We start from the raw sequence: 23,466 nt of genomic DNA on the forward strand, positions 1-23,466 counted from the left end.
AGATGTACACCATGGAGATATATGTGAACGTGTCACAAGCAGAGGTGGTGAAGGGAAGCACTCCAGTTCAGAGAGAAGGGACCGCACGCGAACCGCAATCGTTAGCCCCAATCTGGGCCACCGATGCAGGAGATGAACTGCCACGGACGGGGAAAGCAGACGGTTATTAGGATGGACAGGGGAACTATGAATGTGTGCTGCATAACTGGCGAGTAGTTGCGCACGTCTGATCTGTAGTGGAGACACACCAACCTCCACCAGTACGCTGGTCACTGAACTCATCTTAAAAGCTCCTGTCACCAATCGAACCCCACTGTGGTGCACAGGGTCGAGTAAATGCAATGCTGAAGGCGCTGCCGAACCATAAACCACACTCCCATAGCCAATTCGGGATTGGACAAGGACTCTGTAGAGCTGCAGCAGCGTGCAGCGATCTGCACCCCCAATTGTTGTTGCTCAGGCAATGGGGGGCATTGAGGTGCTGCCAGCACTTCTGCTTAAGCTGACGAAGATGAGGGAGACAACTCAATCGAGTGTCGAAAACCAATCCTAGGAATTTATTGTCTCCACTACAGAGAGTGGATCGTCATTAAGGAAAAGCGCGGGTTCTGGATTAAATGTACGACGCCGACAAAGTGCATAACACACGACTTTGTGTCGGAAAACTGGAAGCCGTAGGCTAGAGCCCATGAATGCACCTTGTGGATGGCGCCCTGGAGGCGCCGCTCAGCAACAACAGTACTGGAGCAGCAGTACGAAATGCAGAAGTAGTCTGCATACAGAGAAGGTGAGAGAGGGATCGACTGTTGCTGGCAGACCGTTAATGGCCACTAAAAATAGAGAGACACTCAATACAGAGTCCTGCGGGACTCCATTCTCCTGGATATGGATGGAACTATGGGAGTCGCCAACTTGGACGTGGAAAGTATGGAGCGACAGGAAGTTTCGGACAAAGATCGGGAGTGGTCCCCGAAGACCCCACTCATACAATGTGGCAAGCATATGATGTCGCCAAGTCGTGTCGTATGCTTTATGTAAGTAAAAAAAAGACGGAAATCGAGCGTTGCCGCCTGGAAAAGGCTGTTCGGATGGCAGACTCAATGGTCACAAGATTATCGGTGGTAGAGCGACCCTGGCGGAAGCCGCCACATGGAGCCAGCAAGCCATGTGACTCCAGGACCCGACCCGCCCCAACCCAACCCCCAACATACCATACGTTCCAGCAGCTTACAAAGAACATCGGTGAGGCTGATGGACCGATAGCTATCCATATCAAGCGGGTTTTTACCAGGTTTGAGCTCCAGAATGATGGAGCTCTCCCGCCATTGCGATGGACAGACTCAATCGCACCAGATCCGGTTGACGATGACGAGAAGGTGTCGCTTGTAGTCAGATTAGAGATGTTTTATCATCTGGCTGTAGATGCGATCAGGCCCAGGAGCTGTGTTGGGGCAATGTGCAAGGATGCTGAGGAGCTCCCAGTCTGTAAATGGGGAGTTACAGGATTCACTGCAGCGTGTAGTGAATGAGAGGACGTTCCGTTCAAGCCACCGTTTGAGAGTGCGAAAGGCTGGGGGGTAATTCTCCAACGCAGAGGCTCGAGCAAAGTGCTCGGCAATCGCGTTTGCGTCGGAACATAACTCGCCATTTATGGTAACACCGAGGACAGCTGTTGCAGCCTGGTACCCGATAAGGCGTTTGATCTTTACCCAGACTTGGGAAGGTGACGCGTGGCACCCAATGGTGGAGACGTATCTCTTCCAACACTCCTTCCGTTGTTTGATAAGGTAGCGAGCACGGGCACGGAGCCGTTTAAACGCTATGAGGTGCTCCAGGGAAGGGTGCCGCTTATACCGCTGTAGAGCTCGTCGACGCTCCTTAATTGCTTCAGCGACTTCCGGCGACCACCAAGAGACTGCCTTACACCCTGGACACCCTAAAGAGAGAGGGATCGCATTTTCTGTAGCAGAGACAACTGTGCTAGTCACTTGCTCCACCATCACATCGATGTTACCGTGTGCGGGAGATTCAGCGGAGACAGCAGAAGTGGAAGTTCCCCAGGCCGCCTTGTTCAAAGCCCATCTGGGCAGATGTCCGTCTGCCTGATGCTGGGGCAGTGACAGGAAGATGGGGAAGTGGTCACTACCACACAGGTCGTCATGTGCTCTCCAGTGGATAGATGGGAGAAGTTCTGGGCTGCAAACTGATAAATCAATGGCCGAGTAACTACCTTGATTCACACTGAAATATGTGGCGGCCCCAGTATTTAAGAGGCAGAAGTCGAATTGCGTCAGTCAAGTTTCGACATCTCTGCCTCTGCCAGCAAGCATGGTACCACCCCACAAGGGGTTATGGGCATTAAGATCTCCCAAAAGTAAAAAAGGTTTAGGGAGTGGATCAATCAGTGCAACTAATACATTCAGGGGCACTGCACCATCTGGAGGGAGGTTTACATTGCAGACAGTTATTTACTGTGTTGTCCTTTTCTGACGGTTCAAATGGCTCTGAGCACTATGTAACTTAACTTCTGAGGTCATCAGTCGCCTAGAACTTAGAACTAATTAAACCTAATTAACCTAAGGACATCACATACATCCATGCCCGAGGCAGGATTCGAACCTGCGACCGTAGCGGTCGCTCGGCTCCAGACTGTAGCGCCTAGAACTGCACCGCCACACCAAACGGCTTTCTGACAGCCACAGCTTCAAGTGGGATTTGAAGGGGCACATTTTCACTACAGACCAAGCTTAGGACAAACACAAACTCCACCTGACACACTATTATAGTCGCTACAGTTCCTGTAATATCCCTTATAGCCGCGGAGGGCAGGGGTATGCATTGCTGGGAGCCAGGTTTCCTGGAGGGCAATGCAAATAGCAGATGTAAAGCTGAACAGTTGCCGCAGCTCAGCCAGGCGGTGGAAAAAACCACCGCAGTTCCACTGGAGGATCGCATTGTGAGACTGGGAAGGTATGGAACATTCAATGAGGCAGTTTACACCTCAGAGTCACCTGCTGCCAACTATTTATTGCCTGAGCAGTCTATATCCATTGTGTCTGAGGGTCTGGCGAGATCTAGGTCGTCAGCAGACGCCAAAATCTCCTCCCCATCCTCAGCGGCAGAGCTTTTAGGTAGCAGTGGAATGGATGCCACCGCAAATTCCTTGGTCTTAGGGGTTTTCATTTTGGATTTCTCTCGCTGCTCCTTGGATTTCCCTGGCTGGGAGGACTTCACTGGCTCAGTCTCTTGGACTGAGGATGGGCGTGAAGCTGCACGACCAGCTCCTTTTAGACTCTTCTGCCACTGGCGGGTGTCTGCTTTCTCACTAGAAGAAACCTGGGAAGGGAGTGACCCAAGTGACCCTTCCTAGCGAGAGAGAAGACTTACACTTCTCCATCTTAGAAGTGGGGACGGATGTCTGATGATTGGGGGCAGGGGTGTTGCTCCCGAAGTAAGAGGTGGTGCAGGACCACCAAACACGGAAATGCCACTCATCATCATGGGGGCAGGTGTAGTCTCCCGGCTCTAACAGGTGACCTGGGTTGGCGGAGCTTATGGTGCCACAACTGTTGTAGCAGCAGCATAAGACGATGTCATATGCACAGGATGCAGACATTCAAATTTTCTCTTAGCCTCAGTGTAGGTCAGTCTGTCCCATAGTCAAGGTAGGATTAAACAAGAACTCAGTAGAGCTTCAGCAGCGTAGAGCGATCTGCATCCCAGTTGGTATTCCTCAGAGAGCGGACGGCACTGATGTGCTGCCAATACTCCAGTTTAAGTTGACAAAGGTGAGGAAGTCAAGTCAATCGGGCATGGAAAACCAGTCTTAAGAATCGATGTCTTCACTACAGTGAGTGGATCGCCATTAATCTAAAGTTCTGGTTCTGCATGAATGGTACAATGTCGACATTAGTGCACAAAACACGACTTTGCCGCCGAAAACTAGAAACAGTGGGCTAGAGCCCATGACTGCGCCTTTTGTATGGCTCCCTGCATGCGTCGCTCAGCAACTCTAGTACTGGTGGAGCAATATAAAATGCCGAAGTCGTCTGCATACAGAAATGGTGAGAGACAGCTCTACAGCTGCTGCTAGACCATTAATGCCCATTACAAATAGAGTAACACTCAATACTGAGCCCTGCAGGAACCATTCTCCTGGATATGTGGGGGAAGTACGGGAGACAACAACTTGGATATGGAAAGTACAAAGTGAAAGGAAATTTTGGATAAAAATAGGGAGCGGCCCCAGAGACCCCACTCATATAATGTGGCGAGGATATGATGTCGCCAGGTTATGTCATAAGCTTTTCGTAAACCAAAGAAGACGGCAACCAGGCGTTGGCGTCTCGAAAAGGTTGTTCGTGTGGCAGACTCGAGGGAAACTAGATTATGAATGGTAGAGCAATCCTGGCAGAAACCGCCCTGACATGGAGCCAGTAGGCCAATTGACTCCAGCTCCCAACACAGCTGCCAACTTACCATATGTTGTAACAGCTTACAAAGAACGTTGGTGAGGCTGATGGAGCCAATATCTATCCACATCAAGTGGGTTTTTACCAGGTCTGAGCACCAGAATGATGGTGCTATCCCGCCATTGCGCTGGGAAGACGCCACACACCAGATACAGTTGAAGATGAGGAAATGTCGCTTGTAGTCAGATGAGAGATGTTTAATCATCTGACTGTGGATCCGATCTGGTCCAGAAGCTGTGTCAGGGCAATGTGCAAGGGTGCTGAGGAGCTCCCAGTCTGTAAATGGGGCGTAATTCATTGTAGCGTGTTGGGAATGGAGGGACTTTCCCTTAGAGACTGCTGGTGGTTAGCCACCAGTAAGAGATGATGTACTACGCTTCATTGCGTGTCATCCGCCCTGATGGTACCCACTCCTACCAAGGGCCCTCCCCACGGCGGCACCCAGCCTCAGCAAAGGCCATCTGGCAGGATGGCCATTGCCAGGAGTCCCAATGCCCCAGGGTGTCTGGCATCTACTCCTTGGCATACGAGGGGGGTTAATGCTGCAGCCATCAACAGAATGATCCCTCTGTTGTCAGGGAGCTATAACCAACAGGGTACTTGGCAGCCCCACCACAACGGACTGGCTACCATACTGGTTATCAGGTGCAAAGAAGTCCATGACATCGTCGGCACAGAAAGAGACACTGAATAGTGCATGGTGGAAAACGGACCCAGTAATGTATCCTCGCGTAAGAGATAGAGAATGAGCGGGACTGCAATGCGAAGACGAGAAGTTGGGGAAAGATCTCAATGCACGATGCACCATGTAAGGAGCCCTCCCCAACTAGCTCCATCTCCAGAAAAATTTTGAAATGCCGAAACATGCGGGACTATTTTTAGTCGCCTCGTAACGACAGGTAGGAATACCTCGGGCCTATTCTTACCCCCCCCCCCCCCCGACTTGCGGGGGCCCACTCTTGTGACCCGCACAGTTCCCACAGAGTGCACGATAACCATGGAGCATAGGACGAGGAGGAGATTAGAGTTTTATGTCCCGCTGTTAGTGAAGTTGTTAGAGGGTGGGGGGAGAGGGTCGAGGGAGGGAAGCAGGGAGGGAGCAGAAGCTAGGATTATGGAATGATGGGGTAGGAAATCGGCCATGTCCTTTTCGAAGGAACCATCTCAGCATGTGCCTGGAGCGATTTAGGGAAATCACAGAAGGCCTAAATCTAGATGGTTTGACAGAGATTTGAACCGTTGTCCTCCAGAATACGAGTCCATTGGCATTCTTCAAAAAACGGTTGCTGAAAACGAACTAAAATCTAAATGGCAAGGTTGGTCTTTGCGTTAGGTAGAGGCGTGTGAGGGGAAATGCTCACGTATTTGATGGTCGGCGCAACCAACAGAAACAACATTTCGCTTCACCATGCAATTTTGACACTACGACTGCTAGGTCACTGGCGTTGGCAGAAATCAGAAAACTGTTAAGTCTACATGAAGTGTTCCGAACAAATCGGATATTTGACGAAACTGAACGATGTACCCATTGGACGCCTTTTATACTGCCACTTACGTGCTATTACCATTGTTTGCAAAGTAGTTACTGCCAATCGTGAACTTGCATCGTCTTATTTTCAGTTCATGCTCTCAGGATGGGTAGGCTGCTAGCTTGTTGAAATACAGAATATCTAATAATAAATACTTGAATATACAGCTCTAAAACTGGCTGTATATTTACAATTTGCGTCCGATATTATTATAGGCAGGTAGGTCGGCATTCTTTCAGTCGACATACCTATACTTCTCTAGATACATCGAGGGCCGATAATGATATTTTTTTAAATATAGATGTATCGTATAATCGGTATTCTTAAAAATGTCAACAGTCCTAGTGTGTGGTAGGCAGAGGTAGGGGAGGCGATGGTCATGATGTTAGCGTGATTGACCATCTTCAGACAGCGTAGGCATTCATATTCTTCCGTGCATCAGTATACGATAGTCAGTCAATAGATTTGTACAACAGATATTCCATTCTTTCTTGAAAACTAGGTAAACTGAGAAGCTGAAGGGTAATGTTCCAAACAGGTGGACACAAAGGTGGATGTTCGCAAGGACTACCTTCATGGAGTGATCATCCATATATGCTGCATGTTGGGTCATCCGTGCAGCGTGATGACGTATGACCAGGCATAAACATCTGCAGCATCTCCTACGCAGTGGAACATACAGTTTCACAATGGGTAAATTTCTCCAAGAGGACATTCTCTTTAACGCCTTAGATAAAGCCACCTGTAAGCATACGATTATCATTGGTCCTTTTTGACAAATCTGAAAATACGTACGCCTCAATACTCGAGATTAGTCTAGAGCTTATCTGTTTGGAACGTAATATCCCTGGGAACATGATTTTTGGACGACTTTCGCAGTTTTGTATGGGGGCAATGGTCACAGGAATGTCACCTAGATGATCACATACTGAAAAGCTTTAGATTGGGCAGCACAGGAAGTTTTAATTAACAACGAATCATTTCCAATTTTCCCTCGAGACTCAACTTCCCCAAATTTATTTTCAATATTTTCGACAAAAAACGTTTTCTTTGTAGTGAAAGTATCCCTACTAAGTGAGGTAGTTCACACCCAGATGTCTGGCTTGCCCCTCTGCTAAAGGTGTAGCCACGGAAGGAACGTTGTGGGGTCGTATCTCTCTGTATTGTAACAGTATTTCCCATCTGAAAAGAGTGCTGGGGTCTTGAGGTCACCAGCGGAAGAAAGTTTAACTGGCTTCATGTGCTAATCTTCCGTCGTGCTACTACCCACTCCAAACAGGGTTTCCACCCTGCCACAGCAAGAGCAACGGTTATTTGGCCAGTAAACCGTTGCCCGGAGTTACAGTGCCCCAGCCATGACGAGCATATGCTCCTTGGCTTGAGTTGGGAGTTTCCAGCTCTGGCACTAACAGTGCGATATCCCTGTGTGGTCGGGGGGCTACCACAGTGCAGGTACCTGACGACCACCCCTCCCCCAACAACGGGATGGCTACGGTGCTGGGTTTTGGACGCAGTACCTTTACAAGAAAGCGAGCGTGCGAAGAGAGAAAAGCACGAAGGGTGGGAGGCCTTCCCAGCACGATCCAACTTCTGTAAAATCTAGAAATGGAGTATCAAGTCAAACGCAACAAGGGAACCACATAGTTAAGAATAAAAATCATTAGAATATAAACAATGGAAAGGCGAGGAGGAAAAGTAAATAGTTAAAGGATAGACATGCAGCACGGAAAGGGAAGTAATGGTGCAAAGACTGGTCCCCCGTGGTGGCCAAGACATATTCACAAAATAGATGAGGCCCCGCGGGGGGATTTCGGAGGCTGGCGCATTCTTTCGACTAGAGTAGCTTTTTACGATACGGCACGCATGATAGGAAGATAGTGGATCAGGTCACCAGAGAAATTGCACTTTGCAATTGTTACTAATAAAAAAAATTAAAAAAAACGTGTAGCGGACCCGCCCTCCGAACATTGGTGCGGAGATATATTACATGGCATATCCACACTAATGCTAACTTGGATGTGGTATATTGTGGATCTGAAGCCCAATACCGCTTCGTACATTGTGCGTGGCAAATCCACCTTCAAACTCCATCCTGTGCGTGACATTGTGGATGCGCATTCCAACATCGCTCTGGATATAACGCGTGGCGGATCCACACTCAAACGCTGGGTCCTGGGAGCTTTACGTGACGTGTGCACTGACAAAAAACAAAGCAAATGCTGTCCAGCGTGGAGGTGACTACACAATCGCGTACAGTCCTATGCTACACCTCCTGATCAGAGCATCTGGGCTAGGTGTTGGCATCTGTGCTAAATTTACAAGCAATTTTAGAACACAGTACGAGAGGTTATGTCATGATCGCAAGGATAGATCTGACATAAAATCGATAGAATTGCGAAAAATGACGGGGGAAGAAGTATAAATTGACCGAATATACACCGAAATGCCTGGAAATTTGAAGTGCTTGCCTATCTTCTGGTTCGCGCAGAACAATTTGTATATGGGAAGAAGTATGCGGCAGCTAGAGGAATCCGAGAAAACGTCGACATGGAAGCGAAGGGAATCAGGGAAGCAGTCAATTTTTCTCCGACGAGGCAGCATGATACTGTATGTCTATTGAGGTACCAGTGATACAGGCGAGTTGACTATTTTATCTGACGCTTTTCAGGAAGACGAACACTTACCACTTCAAAATATACGTTGCGGCTACCACCTTATATAATAAAATGGACACATCAATGTTTTACACAATGTAGTTTTTCCCTCGCCTTTTTTCCAACGATTTTCTGCATTCTCAACCCACTCCTCATACTTTGACAATAATTTGTTTTAGGTATGTCATGGTACCGCGAGTGATTCATCGCACTATACCCTGTGTTCATCTGAAAATCTCTTTCGTTTCAATAGTCTTCGGTTGTGGAGAGAAACCGAATTCAATCTGTATGTAAGGAATATACCGATAAAACATTTAGAAGAGTACAAAATTAAAGTGATTGTACTGGGGAGCAAGTAGGCGAATACAGACAAGTGTCAGAACACAACATTTTACGACGCATCCACAGGCTAGACCCAAAAAAATATTACTCGGTATGTCTGAACTTAGCAATGAAGAACGAACAATTTTTTGCTCCATTTGCAACGGATGGTCGAAAAGAGCGGCTCGGGATACTTAATGTTTCGCATACGGTTTCCATTGACGGGTTTTTGATATTTTAGCACTAGAGTTTTAACGCTCTTAACGATTATTAAAAAGGTTCCCGTTCGTGATTGGCTTTAGGATTGCGGTACGGGCATACTCGCGGCACCCGCTTCTAGTTTTGCGACACTGAATAAAACAGTATTATATACCCAATCATGTTTCTTGCAGAGCGAAGTTCGCTCTAAATTTATCTTGGAGGTAGAATTCGGATCTGACTTATCGAGAGTGGTAAGCAGTAAGAATTTAACTGCTTTACACTTATCTGCACAAGCACGGAGTTTAAAGAGCCTGGCGGTAATACACGCATGTCTCTTTCCGCCAGTTCGTATACCAGTGTTACTCTCTTCACTGACCTGCAAAGTTCTGAGTGGGAAGAGTCGTCTTGCTCGAGGTTTCTCTTCAGACACTTAATAATTTGAATATAGTTGCACTCTTTACATGGAATGCACCCTAAACCACTGAGAAAATTTGTACCACGAAATTGATCGCTGGTCTGTTTTTCAGAACGGTAGTTCTTGATGCTAACAGATCCAATAACTGATAATCTCTCCTGGATGCGCTAGGGCTATGTTGGCTGAACGTGTTCACTTTGGAGTCCGTTATAGTACCCTTTTAGTCCAAATTAGCCTAGAAACTTTTCAAAGCAGTTTTAAGTTTCACTAAAAACTCCACTGCGATATGGAATTTCGTATTTACTGGTACATAGCCACACAGGTAACAGGGAGAAGACTTAAGTATTTGTCCACTGCGAAGAACCCAAGACGTACCATGCATGTGTAGATGTGTGAAATGCCGGTGCAGTTGCTCGTGTCCGGGCGTGGAGTGTGCGAATGACAGCTGGCGTACGGTAGGTCGGTCAGCTTCTGTCTGTCAATACGAACTCATTTCACAAATACTGCGTTTTTTCTATTCTCCAAACACTTCTCGTGCCAAAGAGCTAGAGAAATCATCATCTCTCCATTTTTTTATTATTCGGCAAAACCCTCGTGTATTACACTAAAAGGTTAAATCCAAATTAAACGTCGAATCCTTTAACATTAAACACACTATTTAAAAGAAATTTACAATTAACAAGTATGCAGACAAACCTCGATAATATCCAATCTGAACAACCCCCTCCCCCTCCCCATAGTTTAAAGAAAAATGCTAATGTCAGTAAATGACTCACATCACAAATTTGGGACTATTCAAAGGAAAGGATGACCCACATACACTTCCAAATAACATTTTGTGGCAACATATATTACAGTAATTCCACAATCCATTATAGTTCGAGCGGAAATAAAGAGCAAGCAGGTGACAAATATTGTTCCCGAATATCGGTACTAACATTTTGATAGTAAAACTAAATTATACGCTGTATTAAGCGAATGGTGGCTGGCGATATTACTTTGACGCGAAGGCGAAGAATTCCAGATATTAAAGAGTAATACTGCTAAGGTATGGTTATTAAAAATTACACACTGTGTCCTATCGAAAGGTATTTCAGTTCATAATTTCCTGTCACCACACACACACACACACACACACACACACACACACACACACAGAGAGAGAGAGAGAATGAATGAATTTGTTTTCTCGGCTTCCACTTTCAAACGATATCCAGTTCATTTATGATTTTGCATAAAAACTTACACGTTTACATTTCTTTCGTCTCAACAGGTTACGAAGACAACTACAATCCTACACAAAATTCAAGCAATAGAAAAGTCAATGAACGTAACTGTGCAGATTGTACGGGAAGCACAAGTGGCACCTTGATATTTTACGGCACGTCGATAGTAGTTCTTTTCTAAAATTAAGCGACTGTAGAATAAAATTCCTCATGTAATTGAAGTAGCTTTTACATACAGGTGCTTTGACATCAAACACTGAATGTTCATGTCACGTAAGATCAAATAACGAAAACAGCGTTCAACAGACAGTACGAATCAGCAACACCAAGTGTGGATGTATAATCTACTGAATATTTATGGGCGTTCAGTCTTAAAAATTTTCATTCAATGACAATATATTTGTAGTGCAACAAATGAGTCACATTTTGCTTGCAGAAAATTTATAGCCAGAATCCTGTAGCTACACTGTAGTGTCACTTTCCGCAGCAATGCAGTAACGACAGATTAATTCTCATCCACTCCTGCGACAATAGTACACGAAATGTCCGGGTTCTGCATTTTCTGGTTACCAATGAACGAAGACCGGCCGACTTATAGTCCCAGAAAGGAGTGAAGTCTGCAGAATGTGAGAGGTTATCATTTAAAATTGTATTTTACCGGGCTGACAAAGGATTCTTGAAAATATAACACGCGTTCTTAAAGACAAGCCGGTTTCAAGCAGAAATGTTGCGTTCAAGAGTAATCTTTTTGTACAGCATTCACATTGTCTACTGTAAACAATATCGTCACTTGACATTAAAAGTGAAGGGAACAAAATTCTTAGCCGATTCACATAATGGAAGTTACAAATTGTAAATAATTTCTTATCTGCATTCGTAGCAGTCTACAGGAACTGAGCATTAATGTCAAAAAGCACATTCACTACTTTACTTACGAAAAGTACGTATGCCTGTTCCTTGTCCTTGAATGTCACGTAATAAATATCCATCTACGGCACTCAGAACGAATGTAAGCAAATGATAAGCTGTCTCAGATACAGGCCGCAAAATGCAAACTCGTTTATAAGCGATTACTAAGGATCAAAGCTGACAAATACATTTAACAATGAGCAGATACACACAATCATGAACTTCCATACCTGTTTATCATCACTTTTGTTCAAAGTGGCACTCACTTCAACGTCATCTGAAGCACAGCAACTCACTCTCGATGTGTCCAATAAAGCATTTTCACCAGTTTTACCACAAATTTTATCAGGTGCCTTGGGTTCGTTGCCTTGTTCAGGCCATGGTGCCATCTTGAATGTCAGGGTATCTAGAATAAGCTGATTGGCTAAAAGGGAAACATGCTGCTTCACGCATGCGTATTATTTTGCACTATATTCACATAAGTGTATTTTAACACATTTTGGATAGTTGGTCGCAGACACACGGCGTTGCAGACGGTACAGTACATTGCTGAGATCTTAACTGACATGGATGTATATGTCTTCTGTTTTCAGCGAAATCGAAACACATGTAAACCAAGGAGTATCCACATGCAGACGATTTTCTTGTTTTCCCTAAGATCATCAATCAAAGAAATGATTATCGACATGATTATAGCTCCCCAAAGTATTTGTGGTAAAATCACATGTTTTCAAGGCATATTTTCACCTGATTCATGTCATATTCGTAACACCATCATCCCTGTATTTTAACTGACTATAACCACAACACCAACCTAGCGCCTCTTAATCATATTAGTTCGAATAAACTGCAGTCACATTTAGCGTTTCTCATGTGATTTACACTATAAGCAGACAAATGACTGCAGTATTTATAATGTCATCCTAATTTTGTCAGTCATGAAGCGATTGTCTTTACAAAATCTGACAGCCATAAGGCACGTATATCATTGTTACCAACGTAATGTGCAGTTACGCTGTATTTAGATTAATAGTTACTATAATTGCATATCAGTTTCGTGTATTCTCATTGTGATGTTGTCGTGTACGATGTAAATATGCCAAATAAATGTTAATGGAGGTAAGATTATTTCGTACTTATGAAAATCAACAACGAAGGACCTAGGAGGTGTCATAATTTTATGTTTGTTTACGTTTTTTTCACAGACGACATTGTGTTGTATTAGATTATCAATTACGTTAAAATATTACATATTGCTGAAGGTAGCTACCATATGTCGCTTTAATTTGCACGTTGAAAGAGAAACCGATTAACACAAAACACACTACATTTATATTCATTATTTTATGTAACATGTTGGGTTCATTGAAATCCGTGTCGTACTGACACACATTAATTTTGTGTCTTTCGTTCCGAAATTACCCATACATCTCATGGGAAAACTGTTTCCTTGCACGTTGAAAAAGCTCTGTGACATCACCTATTACATTCAGATGGATGATAAAATTAGTACGTTATTTTGTATCACCGCTTCTCAGAACATGTACACATTCTAGGCAAATTGTATTTGTTGTGAAACTAATTTCAGACCACTTAGTTTATCAGGCTACCTTGGTAAGTTAAAACTGGGTAGTCCCACACTGTTTGTTCATTGAGTGTGGTGGTTCATCTGCCTGTATTCTCAAAGATATAAAAATTATCTGCAGTGGAAGGAAGCTAGTCCAAACATTGGATTTCTCCACAAGCAGAAAAATGAATTTTACAACTTTTACGTCGCTGGTAAAAATATCATCAGAGGAAGAAAGATATATCATTCGGGGCTCTAACAACCCTGTCCAGTATACATTAGGTGCCAAAGCCAGAAGATCTTGGTGTGATATGTGAACAGTGCTCTTAGTTGTCTCAGCCCATGACCAAGTACTTCTGAGATCAGACTTTTACATCAACACAATCAGTGTGCATGTTCATTACGTGCTTGGAGAGCCCTTAAGTCACTACTAAAATTTAGCTGTCAGTTGCTCTACAATCATTGAAGTGAAGGGGTTGCAGAAATTGAGTTACGCTGTTTGCATATGGATGGTGAGCAGCCCATCAATGTGTATTCCCCACTAAACAATATATCAATATGGTTACCTACAGATACTGACTGCTACAAAGCTTGTCATTTGGTCGAGTAATATTTTCCACCTTTGTCTCATTTCCAAAATGTCATCCCATCAAAGTCATAGACTTGACTTTGTGAGTGATGTCACATAGTATGCAGTGCTTTGGTTTAATATAGAAAGATGTAAGATGATTTTGTGGATAGTGGTAGAAATAATATTTGTCACAACAAAGTGTGATAGATTGCTTCTACTTTGTGTGTGCAAATGACCAGGGATAATGAGTTACATATTCACCGATTATCTAAAAGAATATGAACTAGTTTTAACTGAGAAAGTTGAATATGTGGAAGATTATGTCATCAGAAACTCGCCAACTGTCTGTTCACTTACTGTAGGTGACAGACTTATATTAGGCTATGGGGGGATTTCTAAGAGATATCTGAATAATATTCATGGAAAACTGTATTCTCTGCTCAGAGGAAAGGAAGGATAAACATGGGATGAAATATTTAATAAAAAGATCAATAATTCGACAAATTCCACATGTAGGGTTAAGGTATGTTATAGGATTCCTTCAGGAATCTTGATTGAGGTGACAGACTGATCTGTAGTGCAGCCTGAGGTCTAGGTTAGTTTGAAAGGTGACAGTTTGGATGTGAGTTGGCAAAGCCACTGAATCTGGAAGTCAAATGAAAATTGTGATGATAAATTTACCCATAGTGAAGCCTAAATTTTATGTCAATGCCATATTGAATAACGCAGGGGGGGGGGGGGGGTCCCAGTAACGTAACTTTTACCCACATAAATAGAGCTGTCACAACGAAGATGATATAACAGTATACCCACCCCTTCACCTGTACATTGACTTATGAAGTATTTGTGTAGCTGTAGAGCAAAGAGTTTGACTTTATCACAGCTGATTAACCCTTTACATGTCCGCTGTTCATGGCCTAGTGGTTAATGTTGCTGTCTCAAGATCACGGGGTTTCTGGTTTGATTCCCAGTCTAGTGAAAGGTTATCTTCACTTGGGAATTGGGCTTCTGTGTTGTCCTAATTATTTTGTCTCTTCTTCATCACAAAGATGCACAAGATCCTGAAGTGTCAAATAGAAAGACTTCCACCAGGTGGCCAAAAAACCTCTGAGAGGGTCTCCTGGCCAATAATGTTATGTGATCATTTCATTTCAATCCGTACATACATTTTATTCAAGACTTTCATCTTTAACTATTCTTCCTTTTCTTGCTCTCTTTTTCATTATGGCAGCCTTTGATGTTGACCTTGCTATTTCATAGGTTCTCCTCCCCTTTCGTGAAGTGTTCATTAATTAATCATCTTTTTGCTGAAGTAATTTTTGGTCTCCTTCAGGGTCTGATCTTTATTTTCCATTTTTTTTTTTCTGTAGTGTGGACCAATTGGGGAAGAACACCTTCAATAACACCCACTGCATGCAATGATGAAGATTATCTGTGCACAATACCCGCATAGGTCTTATATATGCTTCAAAGCCAATATGGTGTCCAGTCTGACGTGGTGGGCTCATTATGCACCCTTTTGGTTGAGCCCCTGACAACACAGGGATCACACTGCAGATGCCCGAGCTGCTAGCTCCCCACACAGGTCTGACTGCCTGGGGCATCATGACATAAAACATATTAAATTACCCCATTACAATGGCTGTCTCATCAGACAGGCATAGAAATTTCAGCGTGGACAGTTATAATCTTGTTTTCCCTATCCTTGCTGCCATATGGGAAGAGGGACAAGTCAGATGTCTGGGAGCAAAACAATATCCAATATTCCGTATGTACTCAGAATGATGGGAATACTTTTACTGCAACAAAGCCATTATTTTTTTGTGGAGCATATTGATGATACATTTAGAGAAGTTGAGTCATTAGGAAAAATGTGCAATGGATCGCTGTTCAGTTAAGTTTCTTCGGCTGCACAATCTATAACTCTTCCGGCATGTGAACTAGTGCATGATGCACCAGTGACCATTGCCCCCACACAAAACTTTGAATGTGAATCAAGGAATCTTATTCCACAGAGCCTGTACACTTCAGACAGATGAGGAGCTATGGGCTAATCTTGAGTGTTGAGGTGTACATTTTGCCCGATGCATCCAAAAAAGTCCCAAGAATAATTGGACAGATAGAGGCAATTCAAGGGAATGTCCTCTCAAAAAATGTTAGTCATGTGTACTGGTGCCATGAGAGACATTCCACCACCTGTGAGCTGCTTCCGATGCTTATGCTTTGGCTATTTGTCATCTCACTGCACGGAGTACCCAAAATGTGGTAACTGTGGACGATCACCCTACAAAGGTAGTTGATGTGAACAACCATCTTTGTTTATCAATTGCAAGGAACACCATCCTCCACATTCTCAGGTTTGCCCAATCTTCAAGAAAGAAAGAGAAAGAAATTACAGGAGTATAAATCTATGGAACAGATTCATATGCTGAAGCGTGAAAGAAATACGAATGCTTACATACTGTTCCTGTGACAACCAGTCATGAGAATCACAGCCATCATTCCCACTATCTCAACTTTTTCCAAATAAGTTCTGCCACCACCCTCCTCTCCTTTGATTCCCAGGCCACGATCTTTGGGAACCACTTCCTGCATGCAGCTGGAGTAGCAGATTCCTCTTCTGGCACCTCCAGAAACCCATATTTCAGAAGCCCAGTGCCAGCCAGTGGCTGCAGGAACTGCGACCTTTGGGTCCCAGGGCTACCTGCTCTTCATCTGTTCATACACTCTTCACCGATAGGCCCTTGCAAGAATTCTGATCAGCAAAATCTACGGAGGAGGAGGATGAGAAGAAGAAGAAGAAGAAGAAGAAGAAGAAGAATTAGGACAAGACCATTCTGGTAACCCCAGAGGTGGCAGATTTCCCCATGATGCCAGATTCTTAATCAATGCTCACTGATGTGGTTCCGTCCTCATTGGTGATAGAACGTGATCCTGGGGTATGGGTGGTCCTCCTTAACTGTTCACATCTAACCTGGACACCTGTGACATAATTATGCAGTGGAACTGTAATGTGTTTTTCTGCTGGAACTGCAGCACCTTATCTTCTCCCCCCCCCCCCCCCCCCCCTTTCCACTATTTGTGGTCTACAAAAAACGTTATTCACTGATGACCATTTCCCAATGCTCCATGGCTATTGTTCACTCTTTCAGAACCGTATGGGCCATGAGAAGAAATCTGGAGGAGTTTGTACATCGGTTAGCACAATATCATCAATGAATGGATTCCCTTTCATGCCACATTGGAAGCAGTAGCAATGCAGGTCCAGACAGCCTCAGCAATCATCATTTGCAAATTGTATACTTACCTCCAGGGATACCACTTACTTACATTGAGTCGACCACATTACTCCAACAGCTAGTGTCCCCCCCCCCCCCCTCCCCTCTTTTCCTGCAATTTGGGGACTTGAAGGCACACCACCACCCTGTGAAGCAGTACCACTTCATCTGGTAGGAACCTTCTACAATGGAACGTTGCTTAATGAGCACTTCCCATTATGTGCAATCTGCATAATGAGCAAAGAATTTGTAAAAAAGTTACTTGCATAATGACCAATATTGTGCATGAATAGTGACAAGTGATGGCAATTTAGTATGTTGTCATCAGCCATTTATGCGCAGCGGGAGAAACTTTCAGCAATATGGACAGCTTTTATTGTTGTCAATGGCATATGAACAATGTCTTTAGTATGTACTACAGTCTTGGTTTAGCGCTCTTTCTGCTTCCATCTTCATGCAGCTTGTGATCACAGATTTTTCAAAACTTGTGTTCACACAGTGTTTTTTTGTGCAAATTTTAATAAACTTTGTAGAAATGTCTCTGAAGATAAAGCTGCAAGAAGCTGACCGTTGTTGTTGTTGTTGTTGTCTTCAGTCCTGAGACTGGTTTGCTGCAGCTCTCCATGCTAATCTATCCTGTGCAAGCTCTTTCATCTCCCAGTACCTACTGCAACCTACATCCTTCTGAATCTGCTTACTGTATTCATCTCTTGGTCTCCCTCTACGATTTTCACCCTCCACGCTGCCCTCCAATGCTAAATTTGTGATCCCTTCATGCCTCAGTACATATCCTACCAGCCAATCCCTTCTTCTAGTCAAGTTGTACCACAAACTTCTCTTCTCCCCAATCCTATTCAATACCTCCTCATTAGTTACGTGATCTACCCACCTAATCTTCAACATTCTTCTGTAGCACCACATTTCGAAAGCTCCTATTCTCTTCTTGTCCAAACTATTTATTGTCCATGTTTCACTTCCATACATGGCTACACTCCATACAAATACTTTCAGAAACAACTTCCTAACACTTAAATCTATACTCGATGTTAACAAATTTCTCTTTTTCAGAAACGCTTGCCATTGCCAGTCTACATTTAATATCCTCTCTACTTCGACCATCATCAGTAATTTTGCTCCCCAAATAGCAAAACTCCTTTACTACTTTAAGTGTCTCATTTCCTAATCTAATACCCTCAGCATCACCCGACTTAATTCGACTACATTCCATTATCCTTGTTTTGCTTTTGTTGATGTTCATCTTATATCCTTCTTTCAAGACACTGTCCATTCCATTCAACTGCTCTTCCAAGTCCTTGGCTGTCTCTGACAGAATTGCGATGTCTTCGGCGAACCTCAAAGTTTTTATTTCTTCTTAATGGATTTTATTACCTGACCATAAGAGAGAGAAAATTACCTTATAAATGACATGTAAAGTCATTGAAAAATACGAACATGGTGTGACCATTGCTGTTTTAGCATGCACATACGATTGGTCTACATCAACTATTTACACTATTCACGAGAACAAGGACAACATTAAGGAGATAGAAGCTTCAGTGGGAGTGACAGAGAGTATCTAAACAACAGTTTCATATTTTGGGCGATGTCAAAAGGCTGCTCCTTATATGGATAAATGAAAAGCAATTGCAAGGAGACCCTATTAACCAGTACATCATTTATGAGAAGAGGAGAATGAATTTGCTGACCTAGTTAAGGAGATGCCAGGATCATCAGCGCCCTAAAAAGTATTTAAGGGAAGCCATGGGTGGTTCAAGAAGCTTAAGAGAAGAACCAGCATCCACAGTGTAGTGAGGCACGGCAAAGCAGCCAGCTCCAACACACGGGCAGCAGAGAACTTCGTCAGCAACTTCAAGGTGCTCATAGATTCTGAGTGTTATCTGCCGCAACAAGTTTTTAATTGTAATGAGACGGATCTATTCTGGAAAAGGATGCCAAAGCGTATGTCCATAACAGGAGAGCAGAATACATTGTCCAGTGACAAGCCAATGAGAGACAGTCTGTCACTGCTGTTCGGTGCCAATGCAAGTAGTGTTTTGAAAATTAGGCTGCTGCTTGTTTAGCATTCAGAAACTCCATGACCTTCAAGAAGTGTCAAGTCCAGAAGAGCAGGTTAAATGTGATGTGGAGGTCCAACAATAAGACTTGGGTGACACATGATCCTTTTTGTGAGTGGATCAATTAACTGTTTGGTTCTTCAGTGAAAAAATATTTGCTTGAGATGAATCTCTCACTCAATTTCTTGCTTGTTATGGACAATGCCTCTTCCCATTCTCCAGGTCTACAAGACAACCTCTTTCAAGAATTTCAGTTCATCAAGATCCAGTTTCTGCCTCCCAACACCTCTCCTTACACCAGCCTATGGACCAGCAGATTATATCTAACTTTGAGGAGCTCTACATTAAATTACTTTTTGACCATTGCTTTGAGTCGACTGAAGCTACCAATCTCACTCTCAGAGAGTCTTGGAAATATTACTTCAGCATCGTTGCCTGCATCAAGACGATTGAAAAGCCATGGGAAGGGGTTGCCAAGAGAACTCTCACGTCTTCCTGGAAGAAGTTTTGGTTGAAGTGTGTTGTCGATTGTGACTCTGGATCATTTGGGTCAGTACCTGTGGAGCCTGTAGTCAACGAGATTTTATCTGTGGCCAAGAGCATGGGTCCAGAAGTGGATAACAATTATATTGATGAGCTTGTGGAAGATCACAGCCAAAAAACTTATGGAGCTGCATTGTGTTTCACAGCAGGAAGTTTTGGAGAGGAGTTCTTCAGAGGAGGAGGAGGCAGTAACAGCAAACCAGCAGTCTTCTGGTGCAATAAGAGAAATGTTGAAAGCATGGGAATCAGTTGCATCATACAATGAAAATCATCACCCCATAAAGCAGTGGCTATGGATGCTACCAGTTTATTTGATGATAATGCTGTGTCGCATTTTCACCAAGTGTTGAAGTGTTTACAGAGACAAATGACTATATATATATAATATGTATAATTTCCTTTGAATAAATGGTATGAATCTTGTTGGCCTACATAAAGCATAAGGCAGTGCCTGGTGCAATAACATTTCACTTACCCTCCACGAGTGGAGCTTACGAGACTCCCTACTAATTTTTGTTCATCAGTTTTTATCTCGCCAGTTGTTCCAGGTTCCAGTTGGTATTAAGAACTTAGCTATCTGCACACTGCCCTATGTGCCTAATCGCTACATTATAACCATTGAGAAAAATTATTTACAAATGGAAGGAGTTTTTGGTAGTGTTGCTAAACCACATCATCAGACATGGGGAACTATCAAAAACACACCTTTCTCTGACACACACTACAAAAAAGTCTCAATTTACTGATACTTCTAACCCCAAGATACTTGTCCAGTGTATTGTGCGCCATGAGCTCTTTGGTATGACTGACTTACTCATACTTTCCAGCTATCCTCCAGTGCTCTTAGTACACCTACAATACTTCATAATATTTACCTTAATATTTGATACAGTCTCCCATAGTATTATATCTTTGACTTGGCAGACATCATAGGCAGATTCTCTGCTATTGTGCTCTTTGTATCTCGAGAAACCTGGAGTGATTTGATTGATGATGACACAGTTGATGGCTCATCTCACATCCCTAGCATCTCAGGGCCTTACTGCTTTGAATCAGTGGTGGATGATGCAAAGAGAGGAAAGTCTAATCCCACAGTAGTACTGCATCTCTTGATCCCTGTTGTTCTTTGCCAGCAGTGTACCACTGTTTACATCTTCGTTACTATAACTAAATAGTATTCATTAGCTGTTGCCTTTGTGGCTGTCACACTACGGAATTATACATTGTGTATCAGCTAATAGTTATCCTATTTCTTAGTATACGCTTTACTAATCTAACTCTTCTTAATGTAGCTATATTATACACACTACTGCAGACTGCAAAATTCCTATTTCTTTATCTATAGCAACCCATGATTGTATTTGCATATTATTTACATTGACAAAAATTTTCTCATGCCCATGGTTGTCCTTACCTTAACCACAAATTTTCTCTACCCTGTCTGGCATGATGCTGTTTCTGTTGACATACCCAATGTATTAGGTATATCAGGCTAACTGGTGTGTGGGGCTGCAAATTACACTAGTTTACACACAGCTGGTGTCATCTGTTCATCTCTTAGTTCCTCCCAAAAACCGCACCTGTCTGTCAGTGACATAATGGGATCAGGATGGTGGGAAGAGGACGGCCCCAAGGACACAAAGTTCCTTTGAGTGGTATGATATGCACTTGCTGCTACTTAACATTTGCGACTGTCATGCAAGTTGAAACTCACACAGATCTCACTTCTGACACCAATTGTAATCATGTCAGGGAGCATGGAGTGGGCAAGTGGTTTTCTGCTGGAGGCGGGTGGAGGTGATGATGATGAAGGCAGCCAAATGTTGTCAAAGTTCTTTGTTGTTAACCATAAATAGATGTCGTACAACCCGCATTCCGTAAGCAGACAACAAGCGATGGGCATTGAGCCCTGCAACAGGTAAACAGGTGCTGTCATGACATTGTAAGCACTTCTCGAATTGGTAACTAGGTAGCAAGCAATCTTGACTACTAGCAAATTCCAAGTGGGTGGCTGTAGCTGAATCAGGATAGTGTGACAGCGTCCTGACTTGGGTGGCCAGAGTGAAGCAGGCCTAGTGGGAGACAGTGGTGACACCCAGATGATAAATCCTGGACCAGAAGCTGGGACACTGCATCTGACGACATTTGACCCCAGCACCACGGAGCTGGAAGGACCTCAGTCCATGTCTATGACAATACGGTGGTGGTAGGATCCCCCTTCTGGCTGTCTTCTGGAGATGGCAGCAGAGTTAAGGTGACCTCATGAGTATGTCATCAGGCAGTGGTTATTGGTTTGTAGCCTGGCTGTGTCAAGGATAGCGGCATTAGAAGAGTGTCAGTGAAATTAAGGCAGAAACCAACACATGGTGGGTGCCAGTGACATATTTATCTGTGTTAGTTTTATCTGTGAAAAAGAGTAACAAAAATTTATCTGTGTTAGTTTCATTTGAGAAAAGAAGATCCCTGTGTTTGGGATGTTATGTTGTAATACATTTTAGTACATGGGGTTACAAGGACAAAAAAGAAACAGTTTGTATTGCTGCAAATTTTATGAAACAGCTTAATCCTAAGTACTAGAAGAGTTGAAGTTTCTGAAAAATCTTAACTAGGTTCTGTAGTTGAAAAGACTAGTGTATATAGTCTACGAGGAAACATAAAAGTGATATAAATGTTGACTTTTGAAAAATTAATTTAAAAACATTGTTAACACCTCATCATAATTCTGTAGAAAATTTAACAAAGCAATGTTTTATTGCTGGAGGCAACAATGGAGACGTGAAGTCATCATAGTGTAAAGGCGACTGAGGTGAGACCCAGTGAGGCCCAGCTTTGCATAAAAATTCCCGGAAGTGCTTAATTGCAGGGCCAGGGAAGTGTTGTTGATGGCCCAAGTTGAGTGTTTAGATGAGGAATAGGTGCAGCCCTGTGAGACACAGGGAGATCTTGTGGCCACTCACAGTGCCACAAGCTTGAGGGGTCCTGGAGAGGTAACCAAGTAGGGGCAGTGCAGAGCATGGATTGTTGGAAGGCATGTTGTAGCTTGCATTATTGCTCATCTGGAAAAAGTAAAGAGCACGAGGAGTGTCTGGGAGCAGTGAGAGCAGGATGATAGGAGATCCCACAGAACAGTGCAGAAGGATCGCAACAAGTATGGGTCATGGGCAGGCGTAACCAGAGGTGGATGGTTTGCAAGAGCCAAATTGATAACACGTATGACCTACACATGCTGCTGCAGGCGATGGTGCTGCTGGTGCTGTGAAAAGGACACCACAGGAGGAACAGAAGACGAAAGAAAATGTCTCCTTGTCAGCATGGATTAATGGGAACTTGAAAAGGTGGTGCACCTGGGGGGTGGGGAAAGGCTGTGATGATGTGGCAGGAGTGCTGGTGGCTTTGAGTATGTAGACAAGAATAAAGGAACAGAAGGTGTTGAGGAGTGGTGTGGATGATGCTGTGGAATGTATAAGGTGTTGAAGAGGGAGGAGCAGGATGCGGTGGAATACGTAGTATGCAGATGAGCACTGAGAGTAGGAGGAAGAGGATTCATTAGCCTTGAGGAAGACGCCGCGGAATATCAAATGTACGCTGTAGCACAGGGATTGAATGAGTCCTGTAAGTGTATAAAGAGCAATGTCTATACCTGGGTTAAGTGACAAAAGTGTAAAATAGGTATGAACACCAGAAAAAGCAAGAAGAAAACTGAAA

At 43.6% G+C, this 23,466-nt stretch overlaps 1 protein-coding gene across 6 annotated transcripts in view; it reads right to left on the reverse strand.

Moving 5' to 3' along the window:
• The window catches only part of LOC126284672 (mucin-19), a 518,756-nt gene extending 506,047 nt beyond the window's left edge, over window positions 1-12,709 (reverse strand). Inside the window, exons 1-2 of one of the 6 annotated variants that reach the window (XM_049983782.1) lie at window positions 12,475-12,612; window positions 11,958-12,380 (exon numbers count right to left, since the gene is read on the reverse strand). In XM_049983782.1, coding sequence (XP_049839739.1) covers window positions 11,958-12,116 — 159 coding nt within the window. In that variant the 5' untranslated portion in view covers window positions 12,117-12,380; window positions 12,475-12,612. Of the gene's footprint in view, window positions 1-11,957 lie in introns of all 6 variants that reach the window. The other 5 variants (XM_049983785.1, XM_049983781.1, XM_049983780.1 and 2 more) reach the window with 5 other exon arrangements.
• Between the last annotated feature and the right edge of the window lie 10,757 nt (window positions 12,710-23,466).

The sequence above is a fragment of the Schistocerca gregaria genome, chromosome 8 (genome assembly GCF_023897955.1).
Source record: "Schistocerca gregaria isolate iqSchGreg1 chromosome 8, iqSchGreg1.2, whole genome shotgun sequence".
Lineage (NCBI taxonomy): Eukaryota > Metazoa > Arthropoda > Insecta > Orthoptera > Acrididae > Schistocerca > Schistocerca gregaria.